General features: G+C 43.8%; 1 protein-coding gene across 1 annotated transcript in view; it reads right to left on the bottom strand.

Moving 5' to 3' along the window:
• LOC119979706 (nebulin-related anchoring protein) overlaps positions 1 to 22,971 on the bottom strand; it is a 125,531-nt gene that overhangs the window by 5,669 nt on the left and 96,891 nt on the right. Inside the window, 9 exon segments of the mRNA XM_038822261.1 lie at positions 251 to 562; positions 2,007 to 2,114; positions 3,733 to 3,837; positions 7,270 to 7,368; positions 8,178 to 8,282; positions 10,780 to 11,091; positions 15,388 to 15,495; positions 15,605 to 15,709; positions 18,337 to 18,435. Of these exon segments, the coding sequence (XP_038678189.1) occupies positions 251 to 562; positions 2,007 to 2,114; positions 3,733 to 3,837; positions 7,270 to 7,368; positions 8,178 to 8,282; positions 10,780 to 11,091; positions 15,388 to 15,495; positions 15,605 to 15,709; positions 18,337 to 18,435 (1,353 nt within the window).

Raw genomic sequence — 22,971 nt, 5'->3', positions numbered from 1 at the left:
GTGCCTGATCTAACCTTCTCCAGATGGTCCAGCCATGTCTAGGAGCATGCTGAGGGGAGAAGAGTTCCTCGAGTTGCTATGTGCAGTGACATAGTAAATGTATTCTAAAAGAACTTGACTACAATATGACAATGTGTCATTTTGAGAGACATAATTCATCTGTGTGTATACTAACCTTGGTAAAGCTCACAATATCTGTTAAAATGTAAATACATGATTGGTAAAATCAAGATGGAGCCTTAGTACTTACATCACTTTGTAGTTTGTAAGCTTCTTTGGCATGCTTCACATTTAGCTGCTCAGAGTCACATGTCCACTGGTGTAAGTACTGCCTGTAGTTAATGTTACTGGCTTGCTCCTGGCTCTTTTTCGCTTGTACAAAACCAGGTTGCTCCAAGTGCAATTTGTACTTGGATTTACCCTCTTCAAATTCCTTCTTGTATTCCTTGGCACTCTGGAGTCTGCTGGCGGCCAGGAAGTGCTTCATTTTTGTATCATCATCAACACTGCGGAAGCCAATCTGTTGGCCCTTCTCTTTCACAAACGCTTGCTTGTATTTGTACTATAAGAAAGGGAAAACTTTTCAATTGAGTCTATTTACAAACAACTGACAGTATTAAAGCTCCGTATAAAACTTCCATTATCGATGAGTGCTACGTCCCCAATTAGCAAATCACAAAATTGGATTTTCATAAATGTCTTTATGCATTGGGTATAATGGTAGATGCCCTGCTTATAATGTGCAAATATAAATAGCTTCTGACTTTTTTTGTCCATCAAAGAATTCCTGAAATCTAACTTATTCAGTGACATTAGTACAATAGCCGGGATTTAGCGGCAGCACTATCCCGTAATGGCAGCTAAATTTTGTGAGAGGTTAAAATCAGGATTTGCAAGAATCCCGAGCATAATTTTCTCTGCCCCCTGCCAATTATACGATCAGGTTCATGCCCATGAAAGGCGCAAACCTGATTAGCATATTTTATAATAAAGTTACTACTTCCATCCTCACAGAATGTTCCCACCCACCCAACGTGTTGTCACCCCGGCGCAAATCATTACTGGTTTTCAAAAACGGAAATCAATCATGAATTTGTTTTTAAATTTAGAGTATCCAATTATTTTTTTTTCCAATTGTGGGGCAATTTAGAGTGGCCGATTCATCTACCAGACGTGGAGGGGGAGTGGTGATTGTGGTGGGGGTGGGGTACCTATATTGGGATGGGGGGGACTCGTGCCTGTGAATGGGGGAAGAGAGGCTCCCCCTGATGTTTGTGGGGGACGATTGGGCTGAAGTCTGTGAATGGGATGGAAGCAGTGTTAGTGATGATGGGGTGGTACCAGTGATAAGAAATAGGGCCGCCTTGGTACCCGTGAGGTGGGGAGCGGGGGGGGGGGGGGGGGGGGGGGGGGGGGGGAGTGCACCGAACTTTGCATTGTAAGAGGTAGATACCCCAATCTTTGCATTGTGGGGGAGATTGGAGATACCCTAATGTTGTGGAGAGGTTGGAGATGCCCTGATGTTGTAGGGAGGTTGGAGGTGCACTGATTAGGCTGGGGTCCCGATGTCTCCTAAGTCGGAGATCAACGCCCCATCTCAAGATTCCTGGTGCCTTTATGCCCTGCCCTCCATCTGACTGCCTACTTCTCGCTTCCCCTTTTAAAATGCACAGAGTGCTGTTCAACACAGTGGGAAACGCGGGTTGAGATGCCTGCCTGCTTCACACTGCTTATCTCACCTGAGCCAATGCTGTGCATTTTGAGAAGATTCTACCTAACATAATGCATCGTAAAATCAAAGTAATTTTTATTAGTTCCACAACGGTATACTTGATGTAATCTTAAAAATACAACCAAACTTCATTATAAACAGATATTGAAGAGACTGTTTATGGGCTAATCAATAAAATCCTTTGGTCGTCCATGTCTTCAGACAGGTTAGTTACACTGTGATGTAAAATGAAGATAAAATCTGAGAAATTTTGCAGAAAAATACTGGTGCTTACATCACTGGCTATTTCCCTTGATGCTTTGGCTGTCTGGAAGGGGATAGCATCCAATCTAAGGTCATAGCCCAGTGCTCTCATCTGTTCCCAAGATGTCTTGTAAGCTTTCTGTAATAATAAAAATGACAGTTTATTTCCTTACCTCATCTCCAGACCTGCTTACCCCATTGGATTCCCATTCAATACCATTCCTTCACCAACATCTAGGGCCAATTTCATGAGTTGCCCACGGGTGGGAAAACAGGCTGGTGGATCTGTAAATTATGGTGCTGTGCCATCAGTGGTCTGCCTACCTGTGGCCCAATTGAGGCCGCTAACTGGGCAATTAATGCCCACATAAGGTTCTCAATCTGCCACTGCTCCAATCTAGCTACCAGCGACAGAGGATACGTGCCCAATGTGCAGCCCAACAGGTCAACTGCTGACCAGTGAAAGGGGGGTGGCCTCCTTCCCAAACTTCCTATGCCAGTTGTAGGTTCCCTTGCAGAGTTTTGACTCTCTAAATCCACCCTCCATCACTGCACTGGACAACATATCACCCCCCCCCCCCCGCTGGGGTTTGCCAACCAAGGCCTGGCAAAATCCCAGATTTACTTGGGTTCCAGATCATCCATTATTGCTCTTCCTCCCGGGTCTACTGCAATACTAGCAGTGTCCACTGTTCTAGCTTGCTGCTGGAAGGACAGAGCTGCTGGTTTATGATTGACTGACATCTCTATGAGATGGGACATGCTCCTGGAGATGGACAGAGTTCCCACCCGATACTTTAAAGACCAATTGCTCCAAAAATTTAAAGGAGGGCGAGCCGGCTATGTTATGGCAAGCTTTCCCATTACATTTATGCTACGGTGCAGCCTGTTATCTGCATAAAATCAAACCCATGGATTGGATACTACGGGTTGACCAATGGGTGGCCCTAGACTAACCATCCCTACATTCCTATGAGGAAGCTACTAGAACTGAGCAAACTAACATTAAACATCAATAGCCGAAAGTAAAATGACAAATTTCACTATGTACCTCAATGTCGAATCACAACAAATACTCGTCAAAAATGGATTGCTGTGTAAAGTAAATAGTACAGGAAATTGGATTCTGGTTTGCATATCATACAAAAGGTGTCTACTGAAGCAGCAGGAAGCATAAGTCATGCTGACGCTCCACGGTATCTATATGGTTATAGTTGAATGAACACCAGCTCTTCAATCAGAAGACAGCTGTTCAGTTTTTGAATTCAGCTCATCCACATATATGTACAGGTGGTGTTGTTCTCATATCCTCTCTGGAGAATATGAGAAAAAGCGCAAGGGTTTTCAGATTAGTGAATAACTGACAAATCAAAACAAGTGTGCCTTCCACGACCCATCGCCAGTAGGCCAAAGAAATCACAGCCATCCCACTTACGATGGGCCAAATGGCCTGCTTCTGTGCCAGATTGACTTCATGACTCAATGATTGGATGTCAAATCGACCCACAATTCAGCTCCAGTCTGCACTTGTGAGGAGCAGAGTTCAAACCCTGTACCTTCTGATTCTGAGGTAGAAATGCTACTGCTAAACCATCGTCTCACTTCATATCCATGTGCTGACACATGGGGGTGTCATTGAACTGCCAAATGCTGGCTAATATGCAATGCAATCATAAATAGATCCTCTGTGGTAGAAAAATAATAAATAGATCAAATTAAATGGTCATGACCGGTCAATAGTCAATTCAACAACTTACATCGCTGATGTTGTAGGCATTAATTCTTGCTCGTTTGAAATCAGGGTGATCGGGTGGTATTGTACATCGATGCATAGACTGTGCGTATTGCGATCTGTACAACCTCTGCGAAGGAATGAATCATTACATTAGATTTCTTTTTGAACTTGTAATCTTCTATTTTGCATTTTCCTATTAAGAAGTGTAGTTGCCATCAGCACATTGTTGAGTATGAAAGATGAAAGCAAACAGATTTGTACTTGGTAAAAAAAATCTAATTGATATTAAACAAATCCTCCGTGCAGGAGTTCAAGCTACATTCTGTAAAATTGTAGCAGCTTCTGTTGATTTTTCATGAACGATGAAAGATACCAGTGACTGAAAATTCACTAATCTTACTGATTCTATTTGGACAGCAGTTAGTTGGCACAGTACAGGCAGTGGCTGCACTTGGAAGCTGGAACAAACTTGTTTATTGTAACACTGCATGATAGTTGTAAATATTCACTCTTGCTGGAGGTAAAAATTTTCAACCCATTTAGCCTTATATATGTTACAAAACCTTCTTTATACCATAATTAAATAATTTATTGAGTGGGCTGATATCACAGGATAGGTTTTAAGAAGATTGACAAGAGCATTTTTAAATGACCTAAACAGCAGTTCTTAAAATGGCCGAACATTTCATTTTGCACATTACAAAGTTATCAGAAAGTTGTGCTGCCTGAAAGTAGCCCACCAGGAGAATCAGCTTAAATGAGTGGGAATGGCCCATCCCTCGTACCACTCACAGATATCCAGACAGAATCTGTTTATTCAGTTTGGTTTAGGCTGAGCTCTTAAACACAATGGGCGGGATTCTCCCGTACCCGGCGGGGCAGGAGTACCCGGCGGGACGGAGTGGCGTGAACCACTCCGGCGTCGGCCCGCCCCAAAGGTGCAGAATCCTCCACATCTTCAGGGGCTAGGCCGGCGCCCTGCCGGCCGGCATGGAAGGCCTTTGGCGCCACGCCAGCCAGGGCCGAAGGGACTCTGCCAGCCGGCGAGAGTCCGCGCATGCGTGGAAGTGATGTCATCCCCACGCACGCGCAGGGCGGGGGTCACCTACGCGTCAGCCATTGCGGAGGCTGACACGGCCGACGCGTAGTAAAAGAGTGCCCCCACAGCACAGGCCCGCCCGCCGATCGGTGGGCCCCAATCGTGGGCCAGGCCACCGTGGGGGCACCCTCCGGGGCCAAATTGTCCCGCGCCCCCCCCAGTACACCGGAGCCCGCCCACGCCGCTAGATCCCGCCGGTAAGGGACCTAGTCTGATCCACGCCCACCCCCGGAGATTCTCTGACCCGGCGGGGGGTCGGAGAATCCCGCCGAATCACTTTAGACAATGGACCCTAGCTGAGAAAGGCACGCCACCAACCATTCCATCTAATCACCATAAGCAACGGAGCTCGAATCAGTATTCCAGTTGGCTATGACCGTATTTGGAAATTGGGTTGTTTGCGAATGGAAGTCATGTGATAGCAAGCTAACCCTTCATGTTAAAAAAGAGGGTCAGAGTCTGACAGGCCATGAGTGGGTAACAAGTGGGTCCCCCGCTCTCTTACTCTCCAGCCATTCTGCAACCATGTGCCCTGCCTGTGTCTGACCATCTAAACACCCCAAGCAGCAGCTTCAATGTAAACCAATTTGCTGACTTCACTGGCAAAAGCATGAAATTGCCCATCAAGGCTTCAAATCCTCTCTGTCAAGAATCTGGAAAAATCATCGAACATAGTCATAAACCATCCAATACCTCAACCACAGCCTCCATGTATGATGGATTTTCATTTGAATTCTCTTAAACAATTTAACTTATCCTCCCTCCTTATATCCTACTTTGGTATGAGACAATCTCTTGGATGCACGTATGACTGTGAGTTGGAGTGAATTTATTATTTTCTGACTAACGAACGTTAAGGACAGCAATCACTATTTCCTCTTCTATTAAAACCAGCAAGAAAACCTGCCTGAGTGTGCCTTTTGCAGTCACAATGGTTAAACAGTTAAACACTCAATACACTGGCAAACAAATTCTTTGAAAAACACTTGTTGCAGTCAACCGAGAGGCAGAAGGAGAGGGGAGCCATTCTATCTTTTCTTATCTTGCCGTAACTTTTTCACTCAGAGGGTGGTGAGAGTATGGAACTCATTGCCTGAAAGGGTGGTTGAGCATTTAAGAAGTATTTAAATATCCACTTGTGTTGCCGTAACCTCCAGGGCTATGGGGCAAACATTGGAAAATGAAATTAGTGCAGACAGCTCCTTGTAGACCAGAGTGGGCATGATGGGCTGAATGGCCTCTATCAATACTCTAAATGTCTATGAATGTATGAAAACATATGTATATTTGTGGGGTAGGCTCATTGTTAACTCATATTAAATGCACTTTGAGCATAGAATGTTCCTGTAGCTCTCTAAATATACAAATGTTGTGTTTATTTCAACAATAAAACCTGAACTATACAAGTGCAAGGAACTGCCAATAGTGCTCTAGATATAACAGAACTAATACTCAGCTAGATCTGGTTGTAGCTTACTAACTAAATTATCTAATGAATGATAACTACTTGTAGTCGAGATTTAGGATTTTCGGGATGTTTTTAATCTATGTTCCAGATAGCTGGTCAGCACTTTGTCTAGAATTGAGAGGGTATGGAATCGTAGGGGGAACAAAGTTTTAAAACTTTCCTGACCAGCACCAAGCGGTTGTCATTAACTAGTCTATAACCTATAGGACCCATAGAAAATTATGCCAATGACTAAGTCTACATTGCATATTGTAATTATTGAAGAGTGACTAGCTACAGCAATAAATTATTCTTTCTGGCAATCATTTAACTATTGTAAGGAGCTACCAATGTCAACACTAACAGAATTGTTCAATTCAATCTTAAAGTCACATGTACAATACCTACGCAGCCTGAAACTACAGAATAAATCTTTGTGAAGCCATAGGGCTAGACATATACAAAAAGGGCCAAATTCCATCAGTAAAAAGAGGTGGGTGTACAATGCAATGTACCCCCAAGTCTAAAATGAACCTCAGACCAATTGCCCGATGATTATGTCAGACTCATCACCACAGGACTATACAGCCCAGCTCAATCTGGACTTTTGCCATGAGAGAGAAAGGAAGTCTTTTGCTTATTGGCTTGTGATTTTTCATGTAACTCTTTGAGAACAGAAGCATTGAATGGTTATTTATTACTGAGCCACTGGCAGCGCTACATTTGACGATGCATGATTGCTCTGTTTCTGTCTCAATCCTGCTTCCCACTCCTGTAGGTTAAGTCAATGAACGTGGCAAATTTACCAGAGAGTTTTACCTGTTTTCAACGCTACAGCCAAATGAAAAGGAGATGGGTGACATGTTCCCTGAATTAATTAGTGCATTTCTATCCAATAACATTTCCTTATATTGATGTAGAAATATTATTTTGGTCGGAGGAGATATTTGGATATAGCACATAATACATTATTGCCGTATGAAAGGATACTTGAACGTTCACCCTTAACATACATCACTGCATTGCAGGTAGCTTTTCTTGGCATGCATGATATCTGCAGAGTCGATCACACTTGTGAACTTCAAGGTATCAGGGTTCTGTCTGTATTTTTTCTGCAGGACAGAGAAATTGAAAATGAGATTAAATACACTGTAATGCTGAAACAAATACATTTTGTCAAAGTTTTCCATCATGCACTCATCAGGACAATACCAAAGAATACCAATATCAGGGGAACAACAACTTTACACTGTATGAGCAAGGGATGGTTATTGGTTGGCAAGTGGACTCTAATTTTTCATCAGTATTCAGGTTCTGTACTAACAACCAACTTTAAAGACTACAGAAAAGTTTAAAATTACACGCGCACAAGAGATTCTCTTCCCCATCTCCGTTATTAAAGTTTCATTTATAACAAGGAATGTTTACAGTATTGTGTCTTCTCATATATTTGTTATAAATCCATTTACAAAATAATCGCCTAGAAGAGTTAAATTAGTGGTCTCAATACCACCAAACTGCAATGGTTTAATTGTAATTTCTTTAAATTAAGCAATATCTTGCAACATCATGCAAAGTATACATTGGGCTGCCTTTTTCAATCATGATTCATTGTCTGATTAGTACAAAGCCAGCAGGGATTTTCCGCCTTGGCAGAAATCCGGCATAACTTTGGAAACTGAATCTCTGTTTACGCGGACAAATTTTCTGGTATCAAATTAGTTTGTAGGGAAGATCTCAGAAGTGCCGATAATCAATGGGGAGTGCTGCTTCTAAAACAGTTCCTTAACAAGTCTCCTACTTCTGCCTGCGCCAGGTCTTGCTGAAACCAGGCCTTAAACAACCAGAACATCAGGGCTATGGTCTTGAAGAAAGCCATTTTGCAAAATCTTCAATGGCCTGACTGAAATACATACATTACCTCACTGATAAGTTCACCAGCTTTCTTCATTGTCTCAATCTGAGGTGAGCCCTGGGTCATCCACGCAACACCTTTCAGGAAGTTTAGATCAGACTTGTATTGTATCTGTATGAAAACAAGATCAAAGTATGTCTTAGGTTTTGGTCAGTCTGAGATATAAACAGCACAGGAAACAAGTCAAGAGAAATCAATCAAGGGTCTAAAATAACTGAATTACTAATGTACAAACTTACATAAGGTTTATGCAGATTGAGAACCATTGTAGGATATTGATTCAAAGTATGCTCATGAGAATGTGAAAAAGTGTGGAATTAAAACAAAACCTTGAGCACACTAAGTCAATTTGTTCCAGATCTCATGTATAATCAATCCTGCAGGAGTTCCTCAGGTCATTACCCAGGCCCAACTATCTTTGACTGCTTACCTTCCCACCTTCATAAGGTCAGAGTGGGGATCTTCGCTGTTGATTGCAGAATGCTCAGCAACATTAGCAACAATTCAGACACTGAAGCAGTCCCTGTCCATATGCATCAGAAACTGGACAACATTCAGCCTTGGGTTGACAAGAGGCAAGTAACATTCATGCCACACAAGTGCCAGGCAACGATCATCTTCTACAAGAGAGACTCTAACCATCTCCGCTTGAGATTCAATGGCATTACCATCGCAGAATCGTCCACTATTAACATCCTGGGAGTTTCCATTGACCAGAAACTGAACTAGACCAGCCATATTAATACTGTGACTCCAATATCAGGTCAGAGGCATGGAATTCTGTGGCAAGTAACCTACCTCAAAGCCTGTCTAGCAACTCTAAGAGACAAGTCAGGAGTGGAATACTCTCCATTTGCCTGGATGAGTGCGCTCCAAAACCATTTCAGGACAAAGTAATCCATTTGATTGGCACCCCATCCGCCACCTTAAATGTTCACTCATTCCATCACCGATGCACAGTAGCAGCCATGTACATCAACTACAGATGCACGGCAGTAGTTCATCAAGGCTCCTTTAGCAGCACCTCCCAAACCCAGGACATCAACCATTTAGAAGGATAAGGTCAGCAGATGCTTGGGAACACCACCAACTGCAAGTTTGTGTCCAAGCCACAAACCATCCCGAGTTGGAACTATCTCGGCGTTCCTTCACTATCGCTGGGTCAAAATCCTGGAACTCCTACCCTAACAACACCGTGGGTGTGCCTACACTACATGGACTGCAGCAACTCAAGAAGGCAGCTCACCACCACCTTCTCAAAGGCATTTGGAGATGGGCAATAAATGCTGGCCTATGACACCCACATCCTGTGAACAAATAAATGTTTGGAAAAGTTCTATCTAATCCGTTCTGATTAGGGAAAGGACTAGAACATCGATCTATTCCATCTCCAAATTGGGGAGAGTTGAATAATTCTCAGGAAATTAAGGAGTGCAGCATAAACACTTGGAGAAATGTTTGATGGGGAAGTATGACAGATTTTCTGAAATATGACATTTCCTGTATATTGCCAGTTTGAAGACTGTAGTATCTTCCAGGTTTTTATCTTCTTACAGTTCCTTATTCAAAGTTGGGGAAATTAAAGAACTTTGCATTAGTTGGAATAAATCCTTTCCAGTTTTCCATATTCTGATGGAAAAAATTACTTTTCAGTCTATTAGGTCCAACTATTTGAGTTACCTCATGGCAATAATCCCTGTACACAGCATTAATATGAAATACGCATTAAGGAGGAAGAGAAAAATAAACGTTTAATGGCCTTGGCTCTTTTGCTTTATTTTTCAATTTGTTGGGTTCAATTAGTTCCGAAAGAAAGTTAAAACAATCAATATTCTAGTATCTCATCATTCTATATGGGAGAATATTTGGAAAGCAAAAGGACTTTTTTCTTTTGAAACAAGCTACAACTCAGTTGTCCCCTTTTGAACAAGTTACGATTCAAACCCTCCTTCTGACATTTAACAGCACCCCTTAAAAACAACACTGGCTCTGGTTTTTCCAATCAGGCAGCAACCCTATCAGCTCGATGATGAGGCAGCCTTTAAGCTTCAAGATCCTGACTCTATTTCTGACCCCATCTAATTGCCATGGGACACCTGGCTAAGGATAATGTTGTAGGGGCGCTGGTTAAAATTTTTTGAAGTTTTTTTTTAAACTTCTTGCATTGCTTAGTGCTCCTGCCATGAGTATTTCATTTCGATGTACTCGCCTGTAATTCAGTGTCTGCCGCCACTTCCAGCAGAAAACCCAGTGACTGACTCACCACAGAATTTCTTACCCCTGGCCACCAGAAGATGGACAGTAAATCGAAGAGCAAAATTGTCAACGTAGACTGCTTCTCCAGAAAACCTGGCTCCATCTACCACTAGCAGCAAATCAGGTCCCACCTTTTAACGTCAGGTAAGGGGGTGATATTGCTCAAAACAAACTGATCGTAAAGTGGCAGCCACACAATTTTCTTTTCCATGGAAGTTGACCAATTTCTTGCCGCACCCACCAAACCTTCTTTTTCTGTCCATCTCTTCCCTGTTCCCCCCCCCCCCCCCCCCCCCCCAATAAGACTTAACAAACGCGGCAATTTAATGCTAACATTGGTTTGTTGGTTTACCTCGCTCTGCTGATTGTAGGCTCTTTTTGCCAACTGCATCTTCATGTCACATGGTAAAGTGGTATAGGCATGAATCAACTTCTTGTAACCCAAGTCACTGGCCAGGGCCTGGGCATTCCTAGCATGCACCAGATTCACCATGTCCAATGATGAGTGGAAGTGCATTCTACTTTCTTGCGATTGTTTCTTGTACAACTTTTCACTCTGTAACTTGCCAACTTGCATGCAATGCAGCATCTTGGGGTCATCCAAAATGCTTCTAGCGCCGATATGTTTTCCTTTCTCCCTGACAAAGGCATTCTTGTATTGATACTGAAAGAAAAATGGATGCCATTATTGAAAGATTCACATCTTCCACGATTACTGGTGGGAAAGTCAACACTTGCTGTACCTAAGGTTGGATTTTAAGCTTTTCTACTCAAGTGACCACTTTGGCTTTACTATAAAGTTTAAAATAAGTAAAAATCAACATTTTTATTTTAGGCATTAGTTTACTGCAGCAGAAAGCTACGATCTTCATTATCGGGATGGTGAATCGACTTTGGAGGTCTTGTGGCTCAGTGGATAGCGCCCCTGCCTCTGAGCCGGATGCTCTGAGTTCAAGTCCCACCCCAGGACTTGTTGGTCCCAGAACAAGCATTCAGGTCATAGCCAAGCAGTTTAATGCTCAATCGACTCTTCCAATATGCCCATGGCAGGTGGGAGAGATTCATGCTCAGCCATTATTGCCAGCATGCCCTGCCAGTGTATCAGTATATGGCAGAAATTCCCCAAAAGAAGGCAAGATGAAGAGTGAATCCAACAACTAACGAACACAGCTGAACAATAAGAATTTACTAAACTTCATTCCATCCAGCAGACAAAATTAATCAGTTCACTTTATCGGATAATTTCAATGTGTTAAGCATTAAATTTCCACTTTGCTGAATTAGTTATAGTGCTTAACTCGTGTTATTAGATAGTTCCATTATTTTCACACAAAATGCGACTGAATTATCATTAGCAGACTATAGACATGAAATAACCATTTTATAATCTGAGTTACTGAACAATGAAGAAAATGTTGGAAATTAGTGCATATTTTTCCAACAGACATTCAACGTGCCCAAAACCTCCTCAACAGCAAAAACTTAGGGTGAGCAGGATTTTCTAGTTCCGTCGAGGTTGACCCCTGCTATGGGTTCCTGGTGACAGGATAGGTGACATGCAAAATGCCATAGACTGCGTTAGGACCAGAAGGTCCCATTCATGGCAAATGATGAACCTACTCCGCCATGGGAAACCCCACTGCGTTGGAAGCACTAACTGCAATCTGTATGGAAGCCTTTATTCTTTAGTCTTTACATTAATATAATCATGTATTAATATTATTATAATACATATGGTCTGATTGCTACAGATTACTACACTGAGTGTGGCAGTGGGCCTGGTATAAAAGAATGAAATGGCAATTCTGAATTTATGTGTGTCGCCAGATGGCATTCAATCTCTAGTTAATTTAATTGATGCAGGCGGTTATTTTGACCATTGTGGACAATACTATGCTCAGCAAAATGTGCAAATTTTCCTTCTCAAATGTGGAAAGGTTGGTCCAGATTTTCCTGAAGGAATAATGACGAGGCTTTCAGTGCTCACCGTTATGGAGGAGTAAATTGGACAACCAATCTCTAGTGACTGCACTCATGCAGCTAAATGCAGAAATCAGAAAGTAGCACCATAAATGTATCTTGTCAGGAGAGTGGACATTGAAACATAATGAAGGCATGAAATTACCATGTTTTTTGTGACGGATACTCACTAAACCCTCACAAAATAGTAGGGCTTGCTCATTCAAATACACAAGAGGGTTCACTGTGTGATATTATTAATTACTTCCAAACAACATTTCTGGTATTGAATGCTTTCTGGGACAAAATACTAACTTTTACAAGTATGGAGCTTCATTCCTTCAAATTTTGATTTTTGCTGAAAATTTTGGAAAATAAAAATTTAAATAAATGTTTTAAATCTTTTTTTGAATTTTGTATTTCTCTCTCTCAGTCCCACCTCTCTTTCCTCTCTTGATTTCACTTTTCTATACATGATTGGCATTAAATGCTCTAATTTACGATTCCTGCTTCAGACTCTGTGAACCTCATTAAGAATTCTTCAAACTGATTGGTTACGGAAGTACAAAGTTCCTTGGCTTGTTCACACAAATCCCAAATATCGCATAGAGGATATGGATTTCTAATCAGAGGAAGTTGCTTCCCAAATCTATAGAAAGTCTGTGGACAGATGTGTGTAGCTCACTGGACACCATTCCTTTGGCAGTAATCACAAATTCCAGCCCAAATGCTTACCTGTAGCAACACTGCTGATATTTTACACCACTATCCCAAGCACAACATTAATATAATAAATATTCAAATCATTACAGGATAACAATGGTGGATGCTATGGTGTAAATTGATTGTTAGACATCGCCTCACAGCACCAGAGACCTGGGTTCGCTGCTGACCTCGGGTAACTATCGAGGTGGAGTTTGCACATTCTCTCTGTGCCTGCATGGGTTTCCTCCAGATACTCTGGTTTCCTCCCAAGGTCCAACGTTATGCAGGTTAGGTGGATTGCCTTGCTAAACATTTTGCCCTTAGTGTCCAAAATTTGGTGGGATATGGGGTTAAGGGGATAGGGGAAGGGAATGATCCTAGATAGGGTGCTCTTTCGGAGGATCAGTGCAGACTTGATGGGTTGAATTGCCTTCTTCCGCACTGTAGTGATTTTATGCGGCATGATTTACCGGCCTCATTGTGTCCGACTTGGTGGCGTGACGAGCCTGTGGCCTCTCACAAGATTCGTAGGTGCATTTAAATACGCATCCTCCAGATTCACCCGCCGCCCAGGAACTAACGGCTTCCCCAGCTAGGCCTCGACTGGGCTCCATTTAGTACTGGTCCACACAAACGTGGACCAAGCATAACAGGTGTTCTGGGGTTTCCCAGGCCATTGGCGACCCCCTGGGTGGTCGGGGACAGGGCAAGGTGGCATCCTAGGTCTTGCACCCAGGCACCTTGGCACTACCAAGTTGGTACCTTGGTACTGCCACCCTGGCAGGAACACTGCCAGAGTGCCCGGATGCCCTGGTGGCACTGCCAGGGATCGGGTCATGAGAGGGCCATGCCCATGAAACGGGGGATGAGGTGGGGTATGAAGGGTGGAGGAGGGATGAAGGGTGGGCATCCTGAAAGAGGGGGGGGGTGCAAAGTTGGGGTGGGGTGGCCTGAAAAGGGGAAAGGGGTCCTTAGCGACATCATAGTGGGGTGTCCTCACTTGGGGGGGGAAGGGTGTGGACTAATGCCTATGTATGTGGAGGGTGACATTGCTCATGGGTGGGGTGTGTGGGGGCTCTCAAGCTCACTTAGAGATTGGGCCACCTTTCAAAACAGCAGCCCAATCTCTGAGGAGCCAGTCTTGCAGGTGAGTCCAGCTCCGCTCCATCACGCTGAAAAACTGTCTAAGTGTTGGCTAGACCGGGGAGCAGAGATACCCCAAGACCCAAAAGGCTGGTGAGAAACACCCCACCAAACTCATTCGGAATGACACTGAGAAGGTTAAATCGCACCCATGATTTTATGATTCTTTGATTGTTTACTGTCGAGCAAATTTGGTAATTGTGAAAAAAGCAAGATTTCCGTTTTTCATCAAATCTGTTTTTAGGATATTAGCTGTTAACATAGTTAAATATTTTTTCTGTAGATCAATGGGGACATAAGTGGGGAAAGAGTTCCAAATGCTGGTAACTCAACTCTTGCCTGGAAAATGGACACACAGCAGTTGAAAACCTGGTGGAAACCTTGTGCAACATTTGCCCCAGGTGAACTCTTAGACAGGCCGTTAAGCGAGTGTCCATCACTCTTGGTGGAATCAGGCAATTCAGATCTGTACATTAGGCTGATAGGTCTGCTGCTGAACTCAAATTACAAATATCAAGGAGAAATGGGCCAAGAAATAACGACACAGGCCTGTCACATTTTTTTCAGACTTTGAAGGAACCACAACACACTTCTCCCAAAAGGTCACTGCTATTTTTTTTATTAAATAGAGAGGCTATGAGGAACAGGTCTCCAAAAAACATTCGGCCCATTTTAGGGGTGGGATTCTCCAGCTCCCCCAGCTGCGTGTTTCTTGGCGGCATGTCGCTTGCTATTGGCTGGATTCTCTGCTCTTCCATTGAAGCCGCCGCAGGCCAAAGGGAAAGCACAGGTGGGGGTGTACTGCCAGTGGAAACAGGGATTCGCAACAACTAGAGAACTCCAGCCTAGTTCACCCTGCACTCCCAAATAGCCCTTACCTGCTATACTCCCCCATGCAATACCAGCTGACTTTACTCCAGTACAGACAAGCAAGCTGTAGCAAAGGGCCTGTTTCATGGCTCGCTGAAAGTGTTAAACCTGAGCATGAAAGTGGAATACCACATTGGATTGGCACTATGAGCACACTGCTGACACCTTGAACATGCAGCATCCAATCTGACAATTCCTCCAGCTGTTTCTTGATCGTAACTGGTCACAAATGCGAATTGCAAAAATAATTTACATGTGAGAATCGAACGAGATTTCCACTTACATCACTTGCTATTTGCCTGGAAGCTTTTGCACTCTGGAAGGGAATGGCTTCAAGTGTCAGTTTATATCCATGAGCTTGTTGGTTGAGCCATGACTGTTTGTACCTCACCTGTAGAGAGGTATACAATAAGAATTTACCATTGGTCATGTATTTATATTTTTAACAAACAGAAGTTAAAGAGAATCAGTCCAGTACAGTACTAAGGAGGAGGTGTTACCTCACTGAGATTGGCTGTATTAATTCTTGCCAGAACGTGGTCAGGTGAACCAACAACTGAAGTGTAATGATGTCGCGCATCTTCTCCTGCAGCTTTGTAAAGGCGCTGAAAGACAAATAGTCAAAATATTTACCCGTATGTCAGGTTCATCCTTCACCCAGTAGTATTCACTAACATTTAGAGTCTAATAACAAGCATTTAACAAATAACACCTTGGAGCAAACACAATAATTTTTGGTCTTGGGAGATGTGGGATATTCAACAGTTAACGACAATAGAAAGAAAGACATTGGAAAGTTCACATAATTGTATGCAATCAAAGCAAGAATATTAGAAAGCTACCGTTTAACTTTGCCCTTATATTGTTGGTCAGGTATATGGCTGAAAGGCCTAATCTACTCCAGTAACTAATTAATGCTTATTATATATTAAAATAGGTGTACACATCTCCAAATTTCATGCATGCCTTTATGGTTCTGTGAGGTAACATTATCTGGTAGCTTCTCCTGATATATCTGGGTGGCCGGTGAACAAAAGTGTTTATAATGCCAATCAGCAGTGGAGAGATTGCCAGCACAGAGGCAGAGAAAGGTTAGGAAAACAAAAACAAAAAATGTAAAAAGAGGGAGCTAAAAAGTGGCAGAAGACGGATGGGACAGGAAGGAAGGATTATGGAGAGATTGGGTTAATTGAGAGAGGGAGAGATTGGAGAAAAGATCAAGATAGGGCATAGCGAATCAAGAGACAAAAGAGTTTTAAATGGATGGTGAGTATTCGGACAGGAACGTGGACATAGAAAGAGGGGATTGGTGCTCTAAGAGTGCACAAACAGCATAGAGAAAAATAAACATTTGGGGACAAAAACAGAAAGCGATTAGTGGAAGGTAAACTGATCGGCAATCAGAGTAAGAACAGGCAGGGGACAGACTGAATGACTTTAGGGACACAGACAAAGGTCTCAGGGGGCAGTGTATCAGCAGACAGAGAGAAAAACATCAGGAAGATGTGGAACAAAACACCCGAGTGACAGTAATCAGGCCACAAAGTCAGAGAACCTTGCTAAAACTGAACAAAAGATCAAGCCACAGATAGAAACATAAAAAAGAGACAGTGACAGAGAAAGATCATGGGGATTTACATCTCACAAAAACAACAAGATTTCAAAAGGGAGGCATATATTTACAAAGAATACACACAGGCATCAGCATAATAAACTATTATAAGTGAACAAACGCTGACTTATGAACAAACCACAGTAGATCAAGCGGTCTTTATTATTAAGAGATGTGCATATGATGTACACTTCCTGTCCACAAAGTCTATTTCCTGTGCCAGATTTTCTGATCTATTCTGGGCCTCCATTCACAAGACTCTGAGGGCAGAATGTGATGATATGATCTGCATACTCGTCTGCCATTGGGCCAGAACGTCGGCTTACCATTGGCCCTGGTCGGTCATGTGCCTCTCGACCGATTGGCCGAGAGGCTGAGTTAACCACGCCTCTATCAACGAGGTATAAATGCTCAGAAGCCTGACGATCGTTCCTTTCCACTGTAGACGATCGCCAGGCTGTGTTCTAGTTAATTAAAGCCTGACATTGGTAAATCACTCGCCTCGCATGCAATCGATGGTGCATCACAGGATTTTCCAGTTCCGTCCACTCTGAGACCGGAAATTCACACCTGAGGTTAACAGATTTGTCAATGGTCCATCAAACGTTCCATCCTGCCCTCGACGATTCCCACCATGGACGGGGCTGAAAAGCTTTACCCTTAATCTAATCTAATCTTTATTAGTGTCACAAGTAGGCTTACATTGACACTGCAACAAGGTGACAGTGAAAATCTCCTCGTCGCCACACTCTAGCGTCTGTTTAGGTACACGGAGGGAGAATTCAGAATGTCCAATTCACCTAACAAGCATATCTTTCGGGACTTGTGGGAGGAAACCTGAGCACCCAGAGAATGTGCAGACGCCGCACAGGCAGTGACCCAAGCGGGAATCAAACCCAGGACCCTGGCGCTGTGAAGGAACAGTGCTAACCACTGTGCTACTGTGCCGCCCTTACACTCTCCTCTCATTCCAATAATGTCAGAGGCCAGTCATCCTCAGTATTGCCAGACTCCGACTTCCCCCAATTGCTCTAAAACTTCCTCCTCAGTGCTGTTGAATGCCAGCGCCACCCCCATGCCTTCCTCCGCTCTATAATCCCAGTCCACCTTTTCAGCATTCACAGGCACCTCTCAATGCAGCCAAATCCCAGAAACACTTTCAATCCACCCGGATCCACAGACCCACTCGATTGTTCAGAGAACTCCAACTGCACAGAACCCTGAGATGCCCTGTGTCAGTCTACTGAGACCAGGATACCTTCCATAAAATACCGCCTGACAATAGGTCGTGTTCCAGCACTATCAGATGTCAGGTCCCTTGACCCAGGTCACAGAGCCAGTCCTGACATTGATACACCACTGAGCCACTGATTCAAAGGAATATTGCTTCGCGTAACAATCCTTTTATTTTAAAAAAGAAAGCTTGTCTCATCCATAAGTAATGGCATGCCTAAAGATATATTTTATTTTTAAACTGGAGCAATTGAGTTTGACCAGCTGTTGCCATACATTTCTTCTTTGGAAGGCAGTTATGTTTTGATAACAAATGTCACAAGAGTCCCTGGGAGATTCACTGGGTTTCCACTGTGAGAACCTATCAAATTCTTGTTAAGAACCTACCTCGTTGGCAATGATGTTGCTCAATTTTGCGCGAGTCAAATCAGGTGAATCTGTCACCTGCGTAAACCTGAGTGAATATGGATTCTGCCGATATTTTTTCTGGGAAAAGTACAAAACAATATTGTGAATTTCATTTTAACCACTCTTTAATTCCATTTTTCCCTCTTACTTGGCAGTTCTCTACTGCAGTATATTGCAAGGAAATCAGTTCAGAAAGTCGTTATTAATTATTCACATAAAACAATAATAGTTTTGCATCAATTATTATACAAAATATTTGATCCAAATTTGCAGGTCCTGAAAAGTGCTGGGATTTCCTGCTGGGACTTGCAAAGGGGAAATCTTTAAAGGAAGGCAGTGGCGTATTGATATTGTCACTGACCTAGTAATACAGAGATCCAGAGCAAGATCTGGCGACATGGGTTCAAATCCCACCACGGCAGATGGCAAAATCTGAATTCAATAAAAATCTGAAATTAAAGGTCAAATGATGACCATGAAACCATTGTCGAGGGTCGCAAAAATGCATCTGGTTGCCCCTTTAGGGAAGGAAACCTCCCATCCTTACCTGGTCTGGCCTCCAGACTCCAGATCCACAGCAATGTGGTTGACTGTCAAATGCCCTCAGAGGTTAGTTAGGGGACGGGCAATAAATGCTGGCCCAACCAGCGACACTCACATCTCGTAAAACAAATAAAAATAAACGACAACAATGCCGAGGGGTGAAATTAGAATGGGCTGAGGTGTGCATTACCAAGAACAAGAGCTTCCCTGTCGATCAAAATCTTGGAGGAGTTGTTTCTCATGTTTCTATCAGAGCCCTCACACATGAGGCCTAGCAGAAGGGTCTATATGGACACTGACTCCCATCACTCTCTCCAGCCACCACTAAGAGGTGGCCAAGATACCAAAGTTTCCGGGAAGATAGATATCAGAGAGGGGCCATAGTGCCACGGGTGACTGTGGACCCTTGTAAATTTAGTTGCTAGGCCACAGACCACACCCAATCTGGAGGGATCAATCTAGGAGGACATATAATGCTTGTGATTCCAGTGTCGCTGCCAGGAATACGACAGGGTACATTTTTGGGGTCATTATTTCTTCATATGGTCACTTTTCGGAAATGTTTGAATGACTCTTGCTTTTAAGGTGTAAACCATTTAACAGTTTGGTTTTCACATGCAATTCCTTCCAATCAATTGTCTTGAAAAGGAAACATTATTGCTTTTGAAAAATTATAACACATTCTACCCAAACATGTTCATTTTATTTCCACATAAAGGTGTGGCTTACTTCTTGTGGTGAAAATAAACACAACAAAATAAAAGAGGGGGAATATTTTGTTGAAAATCTCAGCTTGGCCTGGTTGGAATTCTCTCTCCAAATCAGGAGATTTTAGTTAACCCCCCCCCACTCGAGCATTTGTGCACATGGCCGAGGCCGACACTTCAAACCGCATGGACAGAATTGTTGGAGCTGCCCATCATTGGACTAGACCATAAACCAAACTGGCCATAAGAGATTGCAGAAAATATTGACATAATTCTGCGTTTAACAGTGTTTGTAAACTTTCATCTATGTTCAAAGCAATCATTTAGTCACCACATCAAATAGTGATCAAATGACATGATTGACAATCGACTGACGTGGAGATCAAAACTCAGAAAACATCATTTGCAGTTATCTAGCAATATTCAAGTTCTGAGAAGGCATTCAACCGACATCAAAAGTGATCAAGGAGCTTGTTCATGAGGAAGAATTCTATAGTTTTAGCAATCACAGAAAAATTGACTAGGTTGCAGATATCAGTTTGTATTGACGTCCCAATTGGAGCAGTATAGTCATGTAGTGGGGGTAACGAGGATCTCGAGGAACAGTTTGGACAAATTTTCCAAACATCATTTCAGGTTGGTTTCTCAACATATGCACAGAGAGGATCCATTATATACAGCCAACCTTCATCTCCAATCTCTACCTCCCCTGCTCCTACACCCTCTAACCTTTGTTTTCTGCGGTCTCTTTTCATGATTGGATGTGCTCCCTTACAGAAAATCCAATTTAGGGGCATATTTGTTGCATTTTTAAAATGTTTTATTACCTGAGTGACAATCTGAATGGTGATTCACGTGTTGCAGTGTACACCTGAGCTTAATTAGGTCGAGAACAAAGTCAGTCTTTATGTGAACCTACATTTGCAATATTCCATATTACTAAAACAATTAAAAGTCTATTTCATGATCTCAATCACAGACTTTATTTTTTCATTCCACTATTATTCATTAGGATTGGACTTACACTATGTCCAACAGGTGCTTGCAAGTTTCTCTGGGATGTACAGCCTGGTCAACCAGATGCACCAAGTCGCAGTTCCGACCACCCCTTCCCACAGAGCACGGCGCCTCCTGCTGTCTCCCTCAACACCCCCCATTCCCCGAATTGCAGCACCTCCCAGACCGATTCCTTTGTGTTGTCAAGGGTTCAGGGTGTAGAATCAGAAGTGACGATGTAGCTCTCCAATGGCCAGGCAGCCCCTGTGGCACCAGCTAACGTGGTGAAGTGTAATCTTTGGAGAAGTCAGTGGAGGGGGAAGGTGGGAAAGTGTTTGATTCAGGTCCAGTGTGGATGGGGGTGGGGGTTGTAGTGGGGAGCTCCTGTCCTATATCCCAAGCTAAGCCTTCCTGAGATGCGTTTTCCCCCGGATATTTGCAATCATGTTTGGCCCTTTGTATACACATACAAGTTCCCCGACTTGTTATCAGGCCAAACAGTGGGGGTCCAGAGGTCTACAGGATCGCCTTGCTCCATGAAGGGTGCACTCCTTCACTCGGAAGGATTCACCCCCACCTACATAGTTTCATGGCTCCACCAAAAACGCCCCCACCCACCTTCAACGTCCTCACCCACCCACCTGCTGATCTCAAGGCAGCACCTCCCCTATGTTCCAGTCCCAAAGGGTTTAACCACTCCCACAATGCCAAAATGTTCCTTTTATTTTCAATAAGAGCTGGCCCAACACTGGGAGGTTGCCTTACTAGCTGACCTTAATAGGGATTCCCCGCCCCTAGCTGGGTAGCTTTTACTCCACAAGGGAAGAGAATCATTTCTACTCCAAGGCAGAATTATTATCCATGCGGCCTTTTACATTCCTCCTCCTGAAAGTCTGAAGACCCCCCCCCCCCGCCCCCCGACGATCGATGAGGCGGAGAAGTAGGAGCAGGCTCTTACCAAGTCTGGGTCCAGAGGCAACCGATGCTATGCCATTTGGATCAGATTCACTCAAGGTGGTTGCCCCAGAGGACGTCGGATTCTTTTTGGCCCCGGGCAAATCATCCAGCAGCTGATGAGTCGGATTGGTCGGAGTATATCTTGAAAATGAAAATCGCTTATTGTCACGAGTAGGCTTCAATGAAGTTACTGTGAAAAGCCCCTAGTCACCACGTTCCGGCGCCTGTTCGGGGAGGCTGGTACGGGAATCGAACCGTGCTGCTGGCCTGCTTGGTCTGCTTTAAAAGCCAGCGATTTAGCTAAGTGAGCTAAACTAGCCCCCTTTCTGGCCAACGTCATCCGCAGCAGGGACGTCATGGCGCACGATCAACGGAAGGCGGCTGATCGGCGTCCAGGATCTTAGAAGTCTGCGTCTCCATTTCAGAGTCAGAAGATACAACGTCAGGCATGTCGATGTCGTGAGACTGGAAGCATCACAGCAGGCGAGTTCGGCTATGGAGCAGGAGGATCCAGGACAGGTTTCCTGTGAGGAATCTCACAAGGGAGCAACCACCTTGAGTGAATGTGATCCAAATGGCATAACATCGGTTGCCTTTGGACCCAGACTTGGTAAGAGACTGGTCCTGTTGGGCAGACAACATTCCCAGAGAGCCACAGAGCACCGTCGCTGAAGGCATGGCGTTATCGCTTGTGAAATGTTGAAGAGGTCGATGTCGAACTGGGAACACCTTTGCAAATCTTGGTTACAGTGCACCTTTGCACTTTCGTGCCAATGTCCAAGATAACCTATGACCCATTAACATCTCAGCAGGACCCACACCAGGTGCAGGCGGTCTCGGTCCCCCTGATACCCCAAACATACTACTTCCTACGCATGAAAGATGCACCTTGTGTGGCGTAGACAGACTCCATATTCCAAAAAATGTTTCAACGCCACCCCAAGGTACTGCAAATGTTCTTGGTCTGTGGTCCTATTGACTGGCATGTTGTCTAAGTAAACCACAACGCGCAGCAATCCATGTAGGATGTTTTCCATGGCACGGTGGAAGACTGCGCACACCGAGATACCCCACATGGAAACCGGGTGCACTCAGAATCACTTGTACTGATGGTGACATACTTCCATGTTGATTCATCGAGCTTCAGTTGTAGATAAGTGCTGCTCGTGTCCAATTTCGTAAACGTACTGCCAATGTTGCTTACAGATCCTCGATACGTGGTAACGGGTAATGGTTAACCTCAAAAATGTGTTCAGTGTTCAGGATTGGCCATGCAGGATTTGGGGCAGCAGGGTAGCATGGTGGTTAGCATAAAATGCTTCACAGCTCCAGGGTCCCAGGTTCGATTCCCGGCTGGGTCACTGTCTGTGTGGAGTCTGCACGTCCTCCCCCTGTGTGCGTAGGTTTCCTC

Source organism: Scyliorhinus canicula, chromosome 16 (genome assembly GCF_902713615.1).
Source record: "Scyliorhinus canicula chromosome 16, sScyCan1.1, whole genome shotgun sequence".
Classification (NCBI taxonomy): domain Eukaryota; kingdom Metazoa; phylum Chordata; class Chondrichthyes; order Carcharhiniformes; family Scyliorhinidae; genus Scyliorhinus; species Scyliorhinus canicula.
Note: the sequence above shows the minus strand (reverse complement) of the source record. Positions and strands in the feature narration are given on the sequence as shown.